This window comes from Falco punctatus (genome assembly GCF_963210335.1).
Source record: "Falco punctatus genome assembly, chromosome: 10".
Classification (NCBI taxonomy): Eukaryota; Metazoa; Chordata; class Aves; order Falconiformes; family Falconidae; genus Falco; species Falco punctatus.
This window is the reverse complement of record NC_137590.1, coordinates 15,507,153-15,526,589: the sequence shown is the minus strand read 5'-3', so window position 1 is coordinate 15,526,589 and position 19,437 is coordinate 15,507,153. Positions and strand designations below refer to the sequence as shown.

The 19,437-nt window shown below is 55.9% G+C and overlaps 2 protein-coding genes across 2 annotated transcripts; both read left to right on the top strand.

Annotated features, from left to right (window-relative positions):
- The first annotated feature begins 142 nt into the window (after positions 1-142).
- ZGPAT (zinc finger CCCH-type and G-patch domain containing) lies at positions 143-7,977 on the top strand. Its single transcript, XM_080405721.1, has 6 exons — positions 143-1,158; positions 1,845-1,978; positions 2,759-2,917; positions 3,949-4,080; positions 4,892-5,309; positions 5,773-7,977. The coding sequence occupies exons 1-6, from the start codon at positions 512-514 to the stop codon at positions 5,909-5,911; spliced, it is 1,629 nt and encodes a 542-aa protein (XP_080261847.1). The 5' UTR covers positions 143-511; the 3' UTR covers positions 5,912-7,977.
- Positions 7,978-8,112: 135 nt separating this feature from the next.
- On the top strand, positions 8,113-19,166 carry LIME1 (Lck interacting transmembrane adaptor 1). Its single transcript, XM_080405727.1, has 6 exons — positions 8,113-8,433; positions 12,616-12,768; positions 13,269-13,320; positions 13,417-13,504; positions 13,674-14,092; positions 14,461-19,166. Exons 2-6 carry the CDS (start codon positions 12,653-12,655, stop codon positions 14,854-14,856), a joined length of 1,071 nt encoding a protein of 356 aa, XP_080261853.1. The 5' UTR covers positions 8,113-8,433; positions 12,616-12,652; the 3' UTR covers positions 14,857-19,166.
- Positions 19,167-19,437: the final 271 nt, after the last annotated feature.

Genomic DNA, 19,437 nt, shown 5'->3' with positions numbered 1-19,437 from the left:
CGCAAGCGCAGTAGGGGGACGGTCTCGCCGCTGAGTGGCGTAACGCGCTGGCCGGGGAAGCCGGAAGTGGGGCGCGGGGGCCGGAAGCTGGTGGGTGTCATGGCGGCGGCGCTCTAGGGGAAGGGGGAGCTGAGGGGTGAGTGGGGCGGCTGAGGCAGAGTCAAGTTGGGGAGTTGCTGGCAGCCCCGTGGTGGAGGGGTCGCGCCGCCAGTGACCAGTCTGCGGGAGGAGCGGTACCGTGTGTGAGCCCGGCGCGCTCCAGCGGGCGCCGTGGCGGGGGAGGGCAGGGCCTGGCCTCCCCTCGGCCTCCCTCATCGCCTGTCGCCGCCCGTTTGCTGCAGGAGCTTCGACCTGGTTACTTCCGAGGGAAGAAGTGAGGCGGCGGGGTAGATGGTAGCTTCTGCAGACAAGGGCTTGTTATCCAAAAAGTTGCTCGTCTTAAGTAAACATTTCGAATGTGTTGTGAGTTCCCGGAGAGAACACAGTTAAACACACCTTTTTTTTGCTGATAATGGATGAAGAGAGTCTGGAAGCAGCAATTCAGAGCTACAATGCCCAGCTGCAGCAAGTGGAGCTGGCTTTAGGGGCAGGCCTGGACCCCTCACAGCAGTCAGACTTGATTCAGTTGCAGGAAGATTTGAAGCAGCTGATAGAACTGACCGAGTCCAGCCTGGTGTCTGTTAGAAAGAGCAAACTTCTGGCTACTCTAGATACAAATGCCTCCTCCTCATCCTCTCCAGTAGGCCTTCTGGAGCAGGACACCCACCCAGACAGTTCTGCGCAGGATGAGGAGTATGCTGCTTTTAAGGAAGCCATTGCTGAGCTTGGAACTGATGAGAAGCCTTCAGCTAATAACAGTGAGATATCATCAAAGAGAGATGAAGAAACTGATGACAAAAGTGAATCAAAGTACAGTGAAGAAGAGGTGGAGTCTGACAGAGAGGAGGGGGAGGAGGAATTGAGCGGAATGAAGGTTAAAGCCCCCTACTACAGCTCTTGGGGGACCCTGGAGTACCATAATGCCATGATTGTGGGGACAGAGGACTTAGAAGACGGCAGTGCAGGAGTCAGAGTGCTGTATCTCTATCCGACTCACAAGTCGTTGAAGCCATGCCCGTTCTTCTTGGATGACAAATGCAGATTTAAAGAGAACTGTCGGTAAAAAAGAAAAAGGGGTGGGAGGGGGCTTATGTCCTTCCCATAGCTAATGGCCTTGTCACTCAAAGAGTTAAACCTTTGAGTTTGTACCGTTTGGCTTTTTTACCCAATGAAATTTTGCCTTTTTGTTTATGTTTTAAGAATGTGTTATGGTAAGCATGGCATCCCTTTGGCTGTTTTCTTTAGCAAATGCAGAGATTAAATGGAAGATCCCATGGGAAAGTTGCAGAGATTTTACATAATCAGTCGAGTGGCTAAATTAATAACCAATCAAGTATTTTAAAATAAAACACCAAAGCTTGTCTGTCAATAATGCATACATTGCAGTTGTGCAGAGAGGTTGTAGAGTCTCCGTCTTTGGAGGAGGTTGGCCCAGAGACCCACACAAGTGTGACCCTGTTTATCTCAAAAGACCTGTGAACTTTTTTGCTGAATGTGTCACTAGGAAGGAGAGCTTAAGTCTGGGGTAGGATGCGGTCTTTGTTACATGATATAAATAATGTTTTATGGTGAAAAATGAATAACCTGTGTAATTGAAATAATGCACGATAAAATTTCTGTAACTACTGGTGAAGATTCAGCACTGCTGACAACTTGTTCGCATTTCCTTTAAGGCAGGAAGCAATTTTTATTTCAAGCCTGCTGAAATGAGATGGAGATAATTCTTCTTCTGCCTCCTCTGGCAGGTTTTCACACGGGCAAGTGGTGTCTGTGGAGGAGCTTCAGCCATTTCAGGAGCCCAATCTGAGCACGCTGGAGGTGGGCTCAGCCTGCCTGGCAAAACACAGCGATGGAATATGGTACACTGCAAAAATAACTGGTGAGTCGTGTTTGAGTGTGCTTTGCCAGGATTCTGTGTGGAAGATGAAGGCTGATGTTTATGTGAATATAAGACTTGACTATTTTGGTTAATGACAGAAAAACATCAGCTATGTAGCTGCAGCCCTAAACTGAAAATCTTGACATAGCTGAGAAAATATTCTGAATTTTGTCAGGCTTGGGAAGGGAATAGTCTGGAAAACAGGAAAGTGTTAGACAAAAAGGAGACATACAGAGCAGGAATGTGGAAGGGATATGACTATGTGGTCATTATCTGCCCCAGAAGGGAAGAAGCAGGTATTGCAGGAATTTGCATGCATATTAGGTTAGAATTGCAATAATCTGCTCCTGTTTAACCAAAAGACATGGAAGCTGGCCCTGCCTATCACCTGCTGATACAAGCTTCCCCATGTCTTGGGAAGAGTGAGGGTTTATTCTCTCTTTTCATATTTCTTCGACTGTTATTAGGTCACAGAGGAGCGGGTCTAACCTCTTTAATTCCATTTCTCAACAGCCCATCTTTCTTCATTTTTAGAAATAAACCTTTAAGTATCAACATATAGGCATTGTGGAAATAGCTTTTCACTGCAGTGGGTGCTTCTCTGTCCGAAACAGAAATCTAAAGCACAAAGATAAGCCAGCATTCTTTAAACCACACGTTCCTTGGGCCTTCCCCCTTGCCTGTGTCATTCCACTGGAGCCAACTCTGTTTTTGAAAGCCCTCTGCCAGCTGCGCATTGGAGACTTACTGGAACTCTTGTCCTTGCTTTCCCTTCTGTAGACATCGACAGTGGTTACTACACTGTGAAGTTCGATTCCCTGCTGCTCAAGGAAGCTGTTGTGGAAGGAGATAGTGTCATTCCCCCGCTGCGAAGTGAAGATGGTGCCGAATCTGCTGAGTCTGATGAAGACAGTGTTGATGATTCTGGTTATGCTAAAGGTAAGAGAGCGGGGACGGTGTGAGCAAAAGTGACTTGTGATCTACATCTGCCTTTCTCTGGGACCTACTGGATTACTTTCCTGGAGCTTTCATTAAAAGTGTCTCACCTCTGATGAAAGAATAACTAACCTCTTTATGTGTTGCTGAAAGATAGAGAATGGGAATTAGCTATTATGTTACAATTGCAAATGAAAATACTTGGTTTATGCAGATGACTGGGCCAGCAAAGGTTGAAGGTTTCCATGGGAACTTCCAACACGTGAAAGAACAGGGTGTGACGTTTTAGTGCTGAGTTCCCAGCTCTGAGTCTGTTCTTTATGTGACTGGCTGACGAGTGAATCGGGAGACTTCCTCATCTCTGGGAGCTCTGTGGAGTTCCATGACACAAGAGTACAAGAGTAATTTTGCGTGTTTGATCCTTCCAGTGCCTTGATGGGGTCACAGGAGCAGCCATGCCCTGTTTTATTATTGAAAGCTGACGCAGAGAGAGCCCAAGTGACTTCTTTGAAATTACTCTGTCCCTGCGCTAGTAGCACAGTTACGTCACAGGGACAAAGTTGTGTCCTAGAGCTCTTTACACTTAGCCTAATAGAGGTTATTGGATCCTAATAACACAGCATTAGCATTGTGGCCTAGAGGAGCTTCATACCAGAGACATGAGCTGGAGGCACAGAATAAGTATTACCTGCCACTGTGCCAAATCTTACTCTAATGGTTTATGTCGGCCTGTATCACCATCCTAGAAGGAAGGAAAGGAAGCGTAAAACTTCTGGATGATTCTGCCTGGAAGTGTGAGATGGAATATGCATTGAATCAAGTGAGAGCTCTCATTTAAGTGACTCGCTATACAGTGTTCATAAAAAGTGGCAGCTCAATAGGAACTAAGTAAGGCTGGAGGATTGTTTGAGTGATTCTAGGGTGGGAGAATCACTGCCTCCTGAGGGGTTTTCATGCCATGGGTGCCCTGGATGAAGCATTTGTGTAGAAGCTTTGGGTTTGTGTTTCACTGTTTCTTCTATTCTGTGCCACAGTGATAGATTCAAGAGTTCCAGAGAACGGGGAGTGGACTCCTGCATGCAGTTCCTCTTTTGGTGGCTGGGAAGCCCATACTCGTGGTATTGGCTCCAAACTGCTTGTTCAGATGGGATACGAATTTGGAAAAGGTAAGGGGAGAAGGCGGTCCTGCTGCTGTGAGAGCCTGACTGCTTGATGGATCCTAAAACTAGTTAAGAAAAATAAGATTTTGGGTAGAACTGTAACTTCTCTGTGCTGAAGGGCCTGTCAGATAAGGCTCAAGCTGTGTGATGAATCACAGCTGCGTTAGAAGGCAAGAAGGGATAACTTAATTGAACTACAGGTATATGTGTGCACCAGCCCCTGTATGGCCATAGCAAAAATTGGAGGCATTTGGAGCCCTGGTCAAGTTCATGATTAAAGCCATGAGAACTGTCATATGAAATGTTCAAAGGCTTTAGGTAGAAGGGAACTGATCTATGAAGCTTCTGATGTCTGCGTTAAAGCATCTCCTGGCTCAAGACGCAGACTTCAAAGCCTGCTGAACTAGCTTCTTGCTACACAAATTGTATTGAGCCTTGGGGGCTTTAGGAGGGCAGTCTGCTGCTTGCATTTGTCTATAGTTCTCCCAGAGGAACCAAACCAGTTTTAGGAAGAACCTGGCTTGAGAAGCTGAGAATGTGAGGGCTGAACCTAGTTTCACAGAAAGCGGCCTGATGAATGGCCTCGGGCTTTTTATCCCGTATCTTTTGCTGTAGAAGGCTCCTGTCGTAGCGTCTGCATCCACTGTGCCGGGGCCTTCGCCGCTCCCCTTGACTTGGGTGGTAGCTGGGGCTCTCTGTACCTCAGAAGCCCGTCTGCTTGTTCTAAGCTTGTCACTGTCAACATGAGCTTGTGGTGGGAGGTGATTTGGAGAGGGGATGTCCTCACTTGCAGTATTCCCTTGGTGTCTCTCCTCAGGGTTAGGGAAGAATTCTGAAGGCCGAGTGGAGCCAGTGCAGGCTGTGGTACTTCCTCGAGGGAAGTCCCTTGACCAGTGTGCTGAGGTGCTTCAGAAAAAGAAACAGGGGAAGCTGGACCCAGGCAAATCAAGGAAATGCCGAGCAAAGGGGAACAGCTGTGGACAGTCCCCGGCGGGCAGCCGTAAGCCTTCCCACAATGTGTTTGACTTTTTGAATGAAAAACTGCGAGGGAAGAGTACCGGGGAGAAGGCTGGAGGGATGGCAATGCCAGAGAGGAACAGCAAAGAGATCTACCACGCTAGCAAGAGCACTAAGAAAGCCCTGAGTGTCCACCTCTTCCAGACAATGGAGAAGATTGAACAAACACAGAAGGATATCAGAGGAATCCAGCAGGCCCTGGCACGCAACATTGGGCGGTAGGAAAACATTCTGTTTGGGACTGCAGGATGAGCTGAGGATTCTTGGCGCTTCTGGGAAGGGGTGGCCTTGAAATGAGGTATAGGAGGAACAAGTGAAACATCTGGATGAGACCTAAGGGGGAGTGGGGGAGAGGGACTTTTAGCGTGTGCTTCAGACCAGTCTGGACACTGGCAGGTGCGTCTGGGGTTCTTTGGCTGGAATTCAGGCTGTGGCAGAGGGGGGTTCTCTGCAGGAAGGTACTGGAGTCCTTTCCTTCTCATGGCCATCTCTGCCGCGTTGCTGTTGAGCATCGCAGGAGTACATTTTCTAGCCCAGACTGTGCTGAACATCGGGTTCTTCCTGGCTTTCAGCAGGTCACTTGCACTTATCCCACAGGAAAGGGCAAACCCTCCTGGGGTGATGACAGTCCTTTGATCTTACCGTGCAGGATGACATTGCTGTAATACTTTTTGCTTTCAGGCACAGCATTGCTACAGCTCAGCTGGAGGAGAAGCTGGCTAATGCACATAAACAGCTGGGGCAGCTGCAGGCCCAGGAAGCCAGCCTGCAGCGGGAGCAGAAGAAAGCAGACACGCATAAGAAGATGACTGAGTTCTAGTCTCTGAGAAAGGCGTTTGACTGCAGTGATTGTCCTTCCAAGTCAGGCCCGGTGCTCGTGGCCTCAGAGCCTGGCTGAGCCATCCTGCTCCTCTGGGCCTCAGGCTGCCCAGCCTGAAAACTGGGCTGGAAAGCAGCAGTTTCTAAAACTAGGTGGTTCTGAGCTCTGCGGGGAGGGGGAGAGGTGTGCATCCGTCCAGCCCTGCAAGCATTCAGTAAGCCTGAGCCTTGTATAAGGACTAGCTACAAGAAATACGATTCTCTGTTCTCTTGCACACTTTTTTCCTCTGTTATCCCTGTGGTGGCATCTCCTTCCAGAGTCTGTAGCTACTTGGGTGATAACGTCGCTGGCTGCGAACCAGCTGAGGAGGGGCTTTGAAAGCCCCACATCCTGCCATCAACTGTGGCTTGTGTTTGCAGCCAACTGACGAATGCAAGTGGAGGCAGGGTCCCGAGCGCATTCTGGTGAAGCAGAAAAGGCTTGTACTGGGTGAAAACAACAAAGGCAAGTTGCTTCAGCTGCTCTCTACCTTCTGGTTTTTGCTGTGGGCTTTGTCTGAGAACCCATTGCTTTGGGGAGCAGTTCCTTGTAGCCCTGGTGTAAAGAACAGACAGAAAGCTGGCAGCTCGGAGGTTGGTACTAGTGGTCTCACGCATCAGGTTTCATCAGTTTGACTGTAAGAGTATCCCAGGACATGCTGTAGCCTAACTCATTGACTTGGCATGGAAAGCTGCGTGGTTCCGCAAGTAGTGTGCCAAAGCTGGGGGAGTAACACAGCAGAGTAATGGATCCTCAAACCTCCTAGCTGGGAACAACTCCCCAGGGAACCTTACGATTTTTGCCATCATTACTTGAGTTTTTCTGTCCTAGATGGCTCATCAAACGCAGGTCCTCTTACTGAAAATCCTCAGGGCCCAGATGCTGGATGAGCACAAAGATCAGGAGGTCTGTATGTGCCCAGCATGCAGCCCTGCCTGTGGGAGAGCGTCAGGCTATGCTGGAAGCAGGCCAAGCAAGAGAAGTGCCCTTCCCTGCAGCGTGGAGAGTCTTTGGACAGGAAGGATGTCTTTTCCCTAGGTTATATTCTGCGTTGGCGGCAGGCAGTCCTTGCCCCAGAGGAGATGGTGGTTTTGTCAGACTCCGTTTCTGGTGGGACTTGTGCATTGTAATTGCTTTTAGAAAAAAAAAATAATTGTTTGCAGTTTCATGCCAGTATCTTAAAGACACATTTTTCTTTTAATTTATCTATTTCCTTTTCTTCTGAGTCATTTTTCTAATGAAAAGTTTTGCTTCTTTAGTACCGCCTTTTTTATCTGTTCCCAAGCAACTTCTAGAGCTGTCAGCCTGGGCAGGGCTGCGCCTACTGGTAGAGTCAGGCTGCCAAACTAACCAGAAAATCTAAGGCTGAAGGAGATACGATCAGAGCTGTTCAAGTCATGTGGGATTTAGCATTGCTGCAGACACATCTCAGAAAACACAGAGTAACAGCAAAAGTAAACAAGATTAACGTCTTCAGGAAACCTGTTACAAGTGACTCTCCTGAAGAGCGCTTGGATCCTGCTATGATAAGCACTGTGTAGATGTGCGAGGTGGCGTGGGCTGCCTTGAGCACTTCAGCATCTATCAGTTTCTAACTAAATCAGCTGTATCATCTTCGTTGTTCTCAGTTCATGTTCACACACTCGGCTTAACTTAAGGGTTTAACGATGGTTGCTCAGTGCCCTTCCCTCGCAAATGAGTGTTTATTTCCCACACTCACACGTTGGGTGGTGACAAGGATTGATGTGCCCAGCTTAGCATGGGTGCTCGCTGAAGTGGCCCATGACCGGTGAGCTGAGCTGGGCTGAGAAATTTCTTGGATTTGTTGTGTTCTCTGACACTATTTAACACCGTCATCTCTTTCAGAATTGGGTCTCTTAGCCCTGTGTCTCAGCTAAGTCGTGTTTTGACCTTTCCTTGGGATTTCCACAGCCTTACTTGTCAGACTCCTCCTCAAATGGCTGCTGCCTCCCACCCAAGACAGTTCACGTCCCTGTGAATAAAGTTGATTTTTATTTTTCCCCCTCTGTCCTTGTAAGGCGTTGTTCTTTTGCAAGGTGGTGATGATCTGCGGTGACCTATTCTTTCCTTATATTCCCTGCGGGCAGAGAGCTGCAGCTAAAACCAGCTAGTGGGGAGCGGAGCATGTTAGAGGGTGCTCTTGTGCACTGGGTGCCTGCGGAGCTTGTCTGCCGCGCTGCACCCAGCTAAGGCGGGGAGGAACCCAGCCTACCATTGGGTGAAGCAACCACCTCTGCAGTGCCAGGAAGCGAGCTGTGGTGTGTGCTGCGTGGTGCCTGCTCTAGAAGGAGCTAAAGGGGAGTGGGAGAGCTCAGATCAAGATGTTTGAAATAATCGGGACCCCCTAATTAGGAATAACTCTGCGGGAGAAAAGGAACTAACTCCTCCAGGTGGGCTGGCAAGGAAGAGAACATGATCAGATCCCTGCTCTTCACACTCACCGGCTCTTGAGTTTCTGCAAAGTAAGTGCTGTCTGCTTGCCTGGCTGGCAAACCTGGGTATCTGCAACTAAACCAGGGGCTGAAGAATACTTAAAAACACCTGATCTATATAGAAGTCGCAGCGCTGTCGGAGGTGCTGTTGCAGCCAGCTAGACTGGACAGGCAGGATTCCTGTTCGTAACTCGGCGGTGGGGAAGCATCGGCTGGGTTAAACTTTGTCGGCTGCGAGGAGCTGCAAGCCCTGCGCTTTTAGTGCATGGTGCTCTGGGCTTAGAAAGGAGAAAAAGGTGCTTGAGCTTGGTAACGCTGCTGGGGTCCCAGGGCTTGGGTCTACAGATGGCTTTCATGGTGACTGAATTGTTGAGTGTAGGGCATTGTCTTGTTTCTTTTCAAGAGAAGAATTTCCTGGTGTGGGGAGGCGGACTAGAGTTTTTGCTTGCGTGTGGAACGGCTCTTGGGGAACGGCTGAGCTCCTGCCTGCAGGTGGGGAGGTTTAAAAGGGTGTGGGCATTGAAATGCTGTCCTCTAAACTGGAATTATGTAAACCTACTGAATTCGTAGCAAGACCACCACTGGTAGGCAGGTGATTCTTGAGAAGATACGTATCTCCATAATATGCCCATCCTGTGTTTTGTCATCTGGCTTTCCATAACAGCAGCACCAAGGTCTCCACTGGTCCTGCTGTGGCTCAGGTCTGCAGAAAATCTCTCTAGCAGGTTCTTGACTTCTGCTAAGAAGGGCGTTTCTCTGCCCGAGCGAGTGCATTTCCAGCAATCACAGAAGGGCAGGAAGAAAGAAAAGTGCTGAATTGTCAGCCTTGACCAAGGCCACACGGCGTGAGCAGGCGGGTCGCTTACCTTAAGGTTTTAAAATTCTGTTTTCTCAAAAGCCACTTCAGCATATAAGTAGCGATGAGGATTATAATTAGAAGTGTGTCCAGGTTTTGTGATGTTTGGGTCTGGAATTTAGAAATATAGTTGGTCCTTTCTAAATGAAACTCCTCCACAGGAGTTTGACAAAGAAATCTCTTCCCTGCTGCAGAGATGTGAGCGAAGCAGGTGAGATATCATGCCTGCTCCATGTTTGAAACAGTCTTAAAATTTACTAATTGCATCCCACGGTCTAGGGCAGATGCAGTGTTGTTGACTAACTGTTATGGGGCTTTCACTTTTCATAATTCAAAAGAAAAAAATCTAGTTCTGCTTCTTGAGATGTTTTTTTTTTTTCAGTACAACTCCCCAGGGTACCTGAGCTGCGTTTGCTGCAGCCATGGTCGCAGTCACTGATGGGAATCGGCTTGTAGTGCTTGTCCTGGCTTCTTGCAACTGTGCTTTTAGTAGTTTCATAAACCTTCTTGTCACCCTGCACAGAACACTGTGTGCGTTTTTATCTGGGTAGATGAATCGGAAGCAAGGTGAAATTGTCAGTAGCAGTGCTTAGTTTTACAGTAAATTTAATCTTGGTTTTGTGAAGCCCAGTTGAGAAACTTGTGCCTTTTCTGGGAGTTGCAAAAACACCCCCTGTGTCCTGTAGTAACAGACCAACTGCATTTACTGTGCCTGTGCTCGGGTGGCACAGATTGGAGTTACTCCCTGCTCGATGGGCTGTGGGTGTGCATCGCACGTACGCAGTGGCTGTGACTGCTGTCATCTTCAAAGCCATCTTGGCTTGCAGAGCCAGCACGTTACGAAATGCCGTCTGCTGAGTCTCCTGCCCCGGAGGGTAGCCCCAGGACCGGGACATCGATAAATTTATTGGCAGGAAATTCAGGTGTAGGTTTCGGAAGGTCTGTTTGAGACTTTGCCTTGCAAACCTGCTCGGTCCTACCTGAGCAGCTTCAGCCAGGTGCTGGGGTTTCCTCCCAGATTTGTAATTTTGGGAGAACCAAAATGTTGTCCCAAGAAACAGCTTTTCCCACTGACTGCTGAGCCTGAATACACCAAAGAGCATGCATGGGGCATTTTTATAGCTCAGAAATTGAGCTATAAAAACCACTGGTCTCCTGCACAACAGAAAGTAGGTCAGAAGAATTTATCTGTCTTAATTTCACCTTAGCAGGCCTCTCCCTTCATTCTTCAATTTTAAAAATTCGGGGGTGGAAAATCCACCTGCTGTGGGATAAGCTGCCCCACGTGTGCCCGCCTCAGCGTGTTAAAAGCTCGCACTTCAGTTCTGACCTAACACCAGCTCCCGGCCACTGGACCTCATTATAATTTTGTCTGCTAAACCTCAGCCCGCTCGGTTCTGCGCTGAACACAATCGCGTCTGCAGCCTGCGATCCGGTCGCTGTAATGAGCTGAGCAAGTTCAGTGAGGACTGTCTAAGGCGAATGCCTGTGTTGCAAGTAATCCATATAATTAATGTATGCTCAGACAGAAAAGCAGCATTGTCTAATTAAAACGTCGTTGGAGAGGGAACAGCCTTCCCTTCCCAGCTCTGATCTAAGCCAGTCTGTCCAGCCCGGTTAGTCCCTGAAACCTCTCTGTCTGACTTTCCACGTTGAAATAATTGCTCTCTGGGGGTTAAGGCTTCAGTCAGAGAAGTTTCCAAAGGCATGGGAAGCTCTCAGATAAAAGGGTGCTACAAGTGGGCAGAGACTTGCCAGTTATCGGAGTGAAGATGCGCCAGAGATGCTGCCGTGTGACACGGTGGCGGGGAGAGGGCAGCAGGATCGGTCCCTCCGTGGGCACAGACCCCCCCGCTGACCACGGGGCTGGAGCTGCCGTAGCACCCGAGGCTGGTGCAAGGCAGGGCAGCTTCTCGCCGGGGCTCATCCCACCTCTGTCATCAGGGCTCAGATATGTAAGAGGGTAAGTGGTCTCCCTTCGGACCAGGCGCGTTCCGGACACTGCCATGCACCCCCGCTACAGGGGAGCGGGGCATGCACGCAGCCAGCAGCAGCCGCCGTCCTGGCACCGGCGCGGGTGAAGCGGTGTCAGCTCTTGCGGTGGGTTTTGCAGCACGCTGGTGGCTGGGCAGGGACAGGGACGGTGGGACGGGGTGTCACCAAGAGCACCCCCAGGAAAGGCATGGGACCCTGACAGGCTGGGGAACGCCTGCTCTCTGTGCCGGACCGCTCGCTCTGGCCTTGCCGCTGCCGTAGCTTGCGGGGCAGGACGCTGCTCCTTGAATGGGGTGCAGGGAAGAGGCTGCCTTTGGGCAAGGCACGGCCTCTTCTTTAGGCAAACGGGGGAAAGGTTGGGTGTCACAGCGCAGGGTGGCCACAGGACTGGGGTTATGGTGGCGGAGAAGGGGGCTCGGTGTATGCCTGTGCCAAAGAATCGGCCTGGCTGGGTGGGCACATGGTTGCGACCCCACAGCTCCTGGCCCAAGTGCGGATTGCGCTGGGATGCTGCAGGGAGCGACTGGGGTTCCTGTGAGAGCAGAAACATCACGGTGTGGTTTGCAGGGCTGGGCTGGGCTCAGTCCCTGGGGACCTCACCATGCACGGTGCTGCAAACAGGGCGACACCAGTGACACCAGCAGCACTGCTGCTCCCACCCAGAATTTTCTACGCAGTGACTCCACAGGTCTCACGGTGCGGGTGGATGGGTCCGAATACCATGGGGCTTGGAGGGGGAGACCCACTAGGGAAGGAGGGTATCCCGGTGCGTGCTGCTGGGCCTGGGATGCGAGGAGGGAGAGGCAGCTGTGAGGCTGAAGCTCGCTTTGATTCCGGGAAGCGGAGTCATCTGCCCTGCCTGTGCCACCCCATGTCCTGTGCTGGGGAGCAGTGCCACCCCGTTCCGCAGCCCGGGGCAGTGTCTCGGTCTCCCCAGAAAGCACACTGGCACTTTTTGGGGTGTCTCCAGAGAGTTTTCAGGGCCCCTGGGCATCTCCTTTTCAACATCTCGGTGGCAACTTGAGAGCATGAATCCGGTTGGGTTGGGTTTGTGTTTTTTTGAAACAGAACCATAATCCAAAGTTTTTCCAGGGGGTGGCAAAGCACCCGCGGCAGGGTGCCTGCACTGGGCTGGGCAGAGCAGGGGAGGTGTCACGGTGACCCCGGGGAGGGCAGCGGCTGGTCAGAAATTGGGGCTGCCGGTGCATGTCCCCCTCCAGAGCATCCAGAGAGACCCCCTGCCTGGGGAGGGCTGCTGTGTGGGGGTCCCAGTGAGCCTTGGGGGCTGCAGAGCACCATCCCATGCTGGGGTGAGCCCAGCAGCACCCGGCTGCACCCCGACTCCTGTTTTCTCTCCCCAGAGCTCATCCTCACAGTGGTGTTGGAAGCAGCTTCCCCATGGCTGCAGCTGGTGGCGAGGGGCTGGTGGGGACCCCGCTCCTCCCAGCCTGCTCTGCCCTGCTCCTGCTCGGCATCCTGATCTACCTGGGCGCCCTGTGCGCTGCCTGCAGACGGTACGCCCTGCCCGCTGCTTTCCCTCCTGCCACTGGGGCTGGGGGTCCCTCGGTGGCGTTTGCACACGTGGCTGGGAGTTCTGGCACCTGCTTCTCTGCTTGCCCCGAGCCGCTGGCTGCAGCCCCAGCACAACTGCCTGGCCTTGTCCTGCTCCCCTGTGCCTTGCTGACCCCAGCACAGCCCCTGTGCCCAAAGGCCTCACAGGAGCAGCTTGGGGAGTGCTGAGCTGCGCGTGGGATGGGCAGGATGGGTGATGCTAAGGGGGATGGCAGTGGCGCACGTTTCAGTGGAGTGCAGAATGCAGTTGAGACTTCCCCAGCCAGGCTGGGACCCTCTGTGGGCCTGGTGAAGGAGCAGGGTTGTGGGTTTGGGGGGTGCTGCTGCTCCAGTGAGGGGCAAGCAGTGATGCCCATCGTGGCCAGGTTGGGGTCCCAGGGCACCCACTCCTCACCCCCGCCTTGGCCGCCTGCCTTGGGCTCAGCCCCGCGTCTTCCCACAGAAGGGGCAGGAAGAAGAATGTCCCTCCGGACGGGGTGAAGCTGGTGGACGAGGTAAGCACATGCTGGGGGACAGGATCAGCCCCAGGGGAGCTCTGGGCCCCCCAGCTCCCAGCCATGAGCCTGAGGGTGTGCATCCCCCTGTTGCAGTCCCTGCTCAGACAGACGCAGCTGCGGTCGCTCAGCAAGTCCGACACGAAGCTGCACGAGCTGTACCGGGTAAAGGCCAGGGGTGACGGTGAGTGGCTGTCGAGCCGGGGGGGCTGGCGGGTGCCTGCAGTCCTGTGCTGCCCGCTGAGTGCATCGTGGCATGCACAGACATGCCATGGCACCCGTGTGCTGCTGGCACAGGGGTTGGTGCTTGCTGCATCCCCAGCATCCCCCCATCTCCTCTCCTGTCCCCACAGGCCAGCGGCCGGCCAGCCTGGATTTCCCCAGTCCCACAGCCCCCCCCGGCAGCACTGACTCCCCGCACAGCTCTGGCATCAGCGTCCTCCTGCACCGTGAGCTGCCCCAGATCCCCGTCCCCGAGCCCCCAGCTGCCTCCCCGGCCCCCGACCAGACCTACTCCAACCTGCTCTTTGCCCCACGGTGCAAGCCGGTGCCAGACACCGTCTACGAGTGCCTGGCGGTGGGGGGGGAGGATGCCCCTGTGCCCACCGGCACCCAGGTGTCCCCCCCACGGGCTGGGCACGGGGCAGCCGATTATGCCTGTGTCCATAAGGTGAAGAAGACGGTGCCTGTGGAGGTGCAGGATGGGGCTGTGGCGGGGCCTCCTGGAGCACCACAGTACTGGGACGGCACGGGCCATGCCCCCCAGGCGAAGGTATGGCTGTGGGGGGGCTGTGGGGTGGGGGCACAGGGCTGGTGCTGTGTGGGGCACACAGGGGGGGGTGTCATGCCTTGCCTCCCTGTAACGCCTGAGTTTGGAGCAGGCTGTAAATTAGGCAACTGCAGTTCCAGCAGTGCTTTTGGAGGGGGGGTGCAGGATGAAGCCCAGACCCCAAGGTCAGGCGATGCCCATATTGCTGCTCTCCACACCCTGCAAAAGGCTCCCTGAGCTGCTCAAAAAGCAGGATCCCCGATGCTTAATCCACTGCCAGGACCCTCCCAGTGGCTGTGGGAAGCTGGGGGGGCATGGGGATACCCAGTGATGGGCAGGGATTGCTCTGACCCCCCATCTTCCTTTTGCAGCTAGAAGAGATGTACTCAACAGTGTGCAAAGCCACCAAGAAGAGAACCCAGGTTCCTGCATCATCCCTGAGGGAGGGGGGTGCTGGCTGGCCACCCCCCCACCAGGAGGAGGGTGCCCCAGCCAGGTGCTGGTCTCCAGCAGCCCAAAGCCCCCCCGACCCCTGCTATGAGTCAATCAGCGAGAAAGCCTGGACTGCTCAGGGCCGCAGCCCCGACCCCGACTATGAGGCTGTGGACGTTAACTGGAAGAAGGTGGTGAAACGGGACAAGCCGAGGAGGCCCTGTGCACCCGAGAACCTGTATGAAAGTGTTGGCGACATTTGGGCAGGGGAGTCCCGGCGAGCCTCTGCCAGGACGGCAGCCAATGGGCTGGAGGTGTACATCACCAACCTATAGCATCCCCCTGGGAGTGGGGTCCTCACCGCAGGGTGGTCCCACCCCAGCCAGAGCCACCAGGGCTGGGGTTCCCCAGGGACCGGCTTTCCGGGGGACCAAGCCCCCCAGGGACAGACACACAGGAGCCCAGTGCCAGCCAGGGCGGCTGCAGCAAGCGCTTTCTGTGTGTATTTTATGTTACTTTTCCTTAAGTGTCCTTGCTGAAACCCATCCCACCGGTGCCAGCAGGCTGATGTTGGGATGCCCCGAGATGGGCAGTTTGCAGTGCTGGGTGCCATGTGGGAGCCCAGTGGGACAGGGCCGGTGTTGCCACCGCGATGGGAACTGCGTCAGGACCGGTCCTGTTCTGGAGGCTGGTGGTGGCAGGGCTGTGAGCCAGCCCCATGGCCCTGGGCTGCAGGATCAGGCCCTCCTCAACAGGGTTATGCCATAAGTGAGGGTCTCTGTCTTCTTCCATCTGCCTGGGGAAGCCCCCAGGAAGCCAGGAGCAGCTTTGCTCCCATCACTGAGGGTTCCTGGTGTGGAGGCCTGGGGCCAGCCCTGTGCCTCGGTGCAAGGCAGCATAGACTTTCAGACATGTGTGATGGTGTCCCTGTGAGCAGCCATCTCCCAAACACCATTAAAAGGCTGAGAGGGGGTTGTCCTTAGGAGAAAATGCTCTTAAACTGGCTCTAAACCCCTGGTTCTGGTGCTGCTGCTGCTGCTGCAGCAATGCTGTGGGGCTGGTGCTGGGAGAGCGGCTTTGGGTGCAGCGGATCCGTGAGCGGGTGCACCTGCCTGCCCCCCCTCCATGGGTTTTATCCACCATTGGGATGCGCAGCCTCCAAGAGCTGCTGAAACAGGGTGGCCGGTCCCAGAGCAGGGACTTGCTCTGGGGCTTTGCAGGGGGTCAGAGCTGGGGAGCGTTTGCACGGTGCTTGCTGCCCTGCTCACCTCCATGTCGCTCCTGTGGGTGCTACAGCCCCAACGGGTGCCAAAAACCTGTGGGAGAGCTGGGTGTGCGCCCCCAGCCCTCGGATCCCAGGGCTCAAACTTTCCTCCTTTCCTTCCCCAAAGGGGCGTTGGGCATCCCTGCCCCAAGGGGTGCCTGGGGCCCCCCAGGCTATGCACCGATGGTGGCCCTAGTCCCACTGCCGCCTCCCCGGGAGTAACTCAGGTGGCCAGGGGCTGCTGGAGCTGGTGGCATGGTGACGCGGTGCAGCAGGGCTGGCGGGCGGTGCGGTGCGGCAGCGGGCAGGAAGCCACGTGCCTGCCGTCGGCAGCTTCACCCCTGCATCGCGGCAGGTGACACGAGATTAAAAACGAAAACAAGGCGCTCGGCAAAACCTGCTGCAGACTGAAGACATTGAAGCTGGGAGGCAGGTCGGGCGCTTGTGCCACTTCGTCAGCCCCACACTCAGTGCCAAACCACAGCCGCTTGAGATAGAGGAGTCGGCCCCATCAGCTGCTCCCATCCCCCTGTGAGATCAGGGCGCCGATAGAAAACGGCGTAGGGCGGCTGGTGCCGATGCTCTTCCTGCTGCCGGCCGTGCTGTGCCGCGTGGGCTGCCCCAGCCGTGGCCTTCCCTGGCTCCCTTCCTCCATCATCTTGTCCCGCAGCTCTCGAGGGTCCCTCCTGCACCACCCCAGTCCCCCAGAAGCTGCATTTGGGCCGCACCACCCAGGTGTGAGAGCATCACATCCTTGCGGGACCAGAACGCCTTTGCTCCTGGGGCAAGGTGGGATGTGGGCATGGCCGTGCCGCTTCCCTGGGGAAGGCTCAGCATGGCACTGGGCTGCGCCTGCGCCAGGGAAAGCTGCTCCCGCTGAGCTGGGGGTGGCCAAAGCATCTCCCAGACGTGCCCCAACAGCAGTAGGAAAAGCCCAGTTGCCTGTAATTCCCACTGCCTGCAGCACTCGGGGGAGCCAGGGTCAGTTTAACGAAGGGAACAACTGCCCAGTCCTCGGGGCCACACGCACCCTCGGCTGGAGGCGCAAAGCCTTCAGGATGGATCCATCCCGAAACATCGCCTGGGGTCTCGTGGTCTGGCTGGGAAGGTCACGGTCCGTGTCGGAGCGAGGAGGGTGGGTAGGGCTGGGAACCCCCCCCGGGTGCGGGGCCCTGTGAGCTGCAGGCTGCCCGCTCCTCCCCACCCATGGGAGCCCGCTGGAGGCCAAGGTCCCCATCCTGCTGCCAGGGGCCGCTGCTGCAGGGACAGCACTGCACGAGGCTGTTCCCACAAGGGGGAGTGAGCAGGAGCCCAGCGGTGCTGTACAGTGCTGCATGCTGCACTGCATGCTGCATAATGCACCGCATGCCTCCTGGTGTTGCACGCCGCGCAGTGCTGCACTGTAGGGTGTTGCACAACGTACTGCGCGCTGCATGCTGTTGCACGCCGGCCGGTGCTGCATTCTGTGAGGTGTTGCATGGTGCTGCACGGTGTACTGTGCACTGCATGGTGTTGCACATCATGTGGTGCTGCATGGTGCTGCATGCTGCATGGTGCTGCATACTGTAAGGATCCACACCCCATGTGGCTCTGCAGCTCCTATGGCTCCGCACGCTGTATGGCAGCGCGCAGCATATGGCTCTGCACCCAAACCAGCTCCACACCCACCCGGCTCCACATGCCAGACGGATCCTGCGCAGCCCCATACCCTGGGCAGGCTCACACCCTGCATGGCCCCGTACCCCCTGCAGCCCCGTACCCCTTGCAGCCCTGTATCCCCTGCATAGCCCCGTACCCCCTGCAGCACTGCACCCTCCTGGCAGGCGGCCGGGCAGCTCAGGTGAGACGAGTGGCGCGGGCATGGCCCTGACTCCCTCTGCAACCCCCCCGGCAGAGGGGTAGCCTGGCCCTGGCCAGGGCACCTGAGTACCACGGGGGCATCTCGCAGGGATGCGGCGCTGGGCTGGCACCCTGCAGAGCCACCCTGCCCGGGAGGGGGGTCAGGCTGGTGGCACCAGAGCCCTTGTGCAATGGGCAGGCGATGCTGCAGGAGTTGCACAACGCCGAAGCTGCTGGAGCCGCCAGCTCAGTGCTTCAGCCGGCGTTAACGATTAAACCAGAGTGGGGGGCAGCCGACGGAGCCACCCCTGGTCCCGCTGCGGCACAGCCGGGGCTGGGTCTCGTAACCCCGGGGGCAGGCGAGGCATCATGCCCGCGCCCACGTGGTGGGGCTGGCTCCTGAATCCCTCCGGGACCATGCTAATTTGGGGCGAGGCCAGAGGCCACCGGCGCTGGGGACGAAGGCTGCCCTGGCCGCGCTCCTCCTCCCATGCTCCCCACCAGCCCCCGCGATGCTCCTGGCACTCCTGGCACGGCCGGGGCAGGTTGGGGTCCCCGCAGATGCCGCTGTTCCCAGGGGGATGCTGGTGGCTCCCCCCCGTCCTGCAGTACGCAAGGGGACCCTGCGGGTGGCCGTGGGGGTGACACCGGGTCATTTGGCTGGGCACGTGCTGGGGGGGCTCCTGGTTTGCCGCTTATTTTTTTCACGCTTATGAAAGCGCCTGGGCCCGGGCATGGCGCAGGGTGGAGGTGGCACTTCCAGCCACCCCTGAGGGCAGGGGACAAGGGGCAGCCGAGCACCCCGGGACGCTGGCCCCTCTGCCACGCTGGGGACCACGCTGGTTCCCTCAGGCAGGGAATCCCCTGGCTCCAACACCCCTGTGGCCCCCCAGCCACGGGAATCACCGGTGTTGGCCAGCGCGGGGGGGCCAGGCGGGGGCCACCAGCCAGGACAGCCACACGGACTCTGTCCCGGCCTTCAGGCTGCGGGTGGGTAAATCAAACAGCAGCAGCGCCCGGGCGGCCCCACACCAGTGTCCGGCGCCCACAGCCCCGCAGGCTTCGGGTGCGTGGGGAGCTGGGCACCGGTAGGCACCAGCCAGGGCTCCCCAAGTACCCCGGGCACCCAGGGCACCCCATGCACCCCACGCACCCGGGGCACCCTGTGCACCCAGCACCCCGTGCACCAAGGACAACCTGTGCACTCCACATATCCCAAGTACTCCATGCACCCCAAGCATCCAGGGCACCCCATGCACCCCAGCACCCCAGTACCCCATGCACCCCAGGCACACAGGGCATCTCTTGCACCCCAGCATCCCATGCACCCTGTGCACCCCAGTACCTTATGCACCCCATGCACCCAGGGCACCCTATGCACCCCAGTACCCCATGCATGCCAGGCACCAAGGGCACCCTATGCACCCCAGCACCTCCTACACCCCAGTATTCCATGCACCCCAGTGCCTCATGCACCCGGTGCACCATGCACCCCAGTACCCCACGCACCCCTGTAACCCCTGCACCCCAGTATCCCACATACCCAGGGTACCCCCTGCACCCCAGTACCCCATGCACCCTGTGCACCCCCTGCACCCCAGTACCCACGCACCCCAGTACCCCATGCACCCTGTGCACCCCCTGCACCCCAGTACCCCCTACGCCCCAGTACCCATGCACCCAGGGAACCTAGGGGCACCCTGTGCACCCTATGCACCCCGTGCACCCGCTACCCAATGCGCCCAGTGCACCCCAGTACCCCACGCACCGCAGTACCCCATACTCCCCATGCCCCCCAGTCCCCCAGTTTCCC

Excerpts from the sequence above, each read along its gene's own strand:
- LIME1 (XM_080405727.1), top strand. The coding sequence starts at position 12,653 with ATGGCTGCAGCTGGTGGCGAGGGGCTGGTGGGGACCCCGCTCCTCCCA. Across the intron at positions 12,769-13,268 it reads CTGTGCGCTGCCTGCAGACG|AAGGGGCAGGAAGAAGAATG; the intron begins GTACGCCCTGCC and ends GTCTTCCCACAG. Across the intron at positions 13,321-13,416 it reads GGGTGAAGCTGGTGGACGAG|TCCCTGCTCAGACAGACGCA; the intron begins GTAAGCACATGC and ends CCCCTGTTGCAG.
- ZGPAT (XM_080405721.1), top strand. The coding sequence starts at position 512 with ATGGATGAAGAGAGTCTGGAAGCAGCAATTCAGAGCTACAATGCCCAG. Across the intron at positions 1,979-2,758 it reads GTACACTGCAAAAATAACTG|ACATCGACAGTGGTTACTAC; the intron begins GTGAGTCGTGTT and ends TCCCTTCTGTAG. Across the intron at positions 5,310-5,772 it reads CTGGCACGCAACATTGGGCG|GCACAGCATTGCTACAGCTC; the intron begins GTAGGAAAACAT and ends TTTTGCTTTCAG.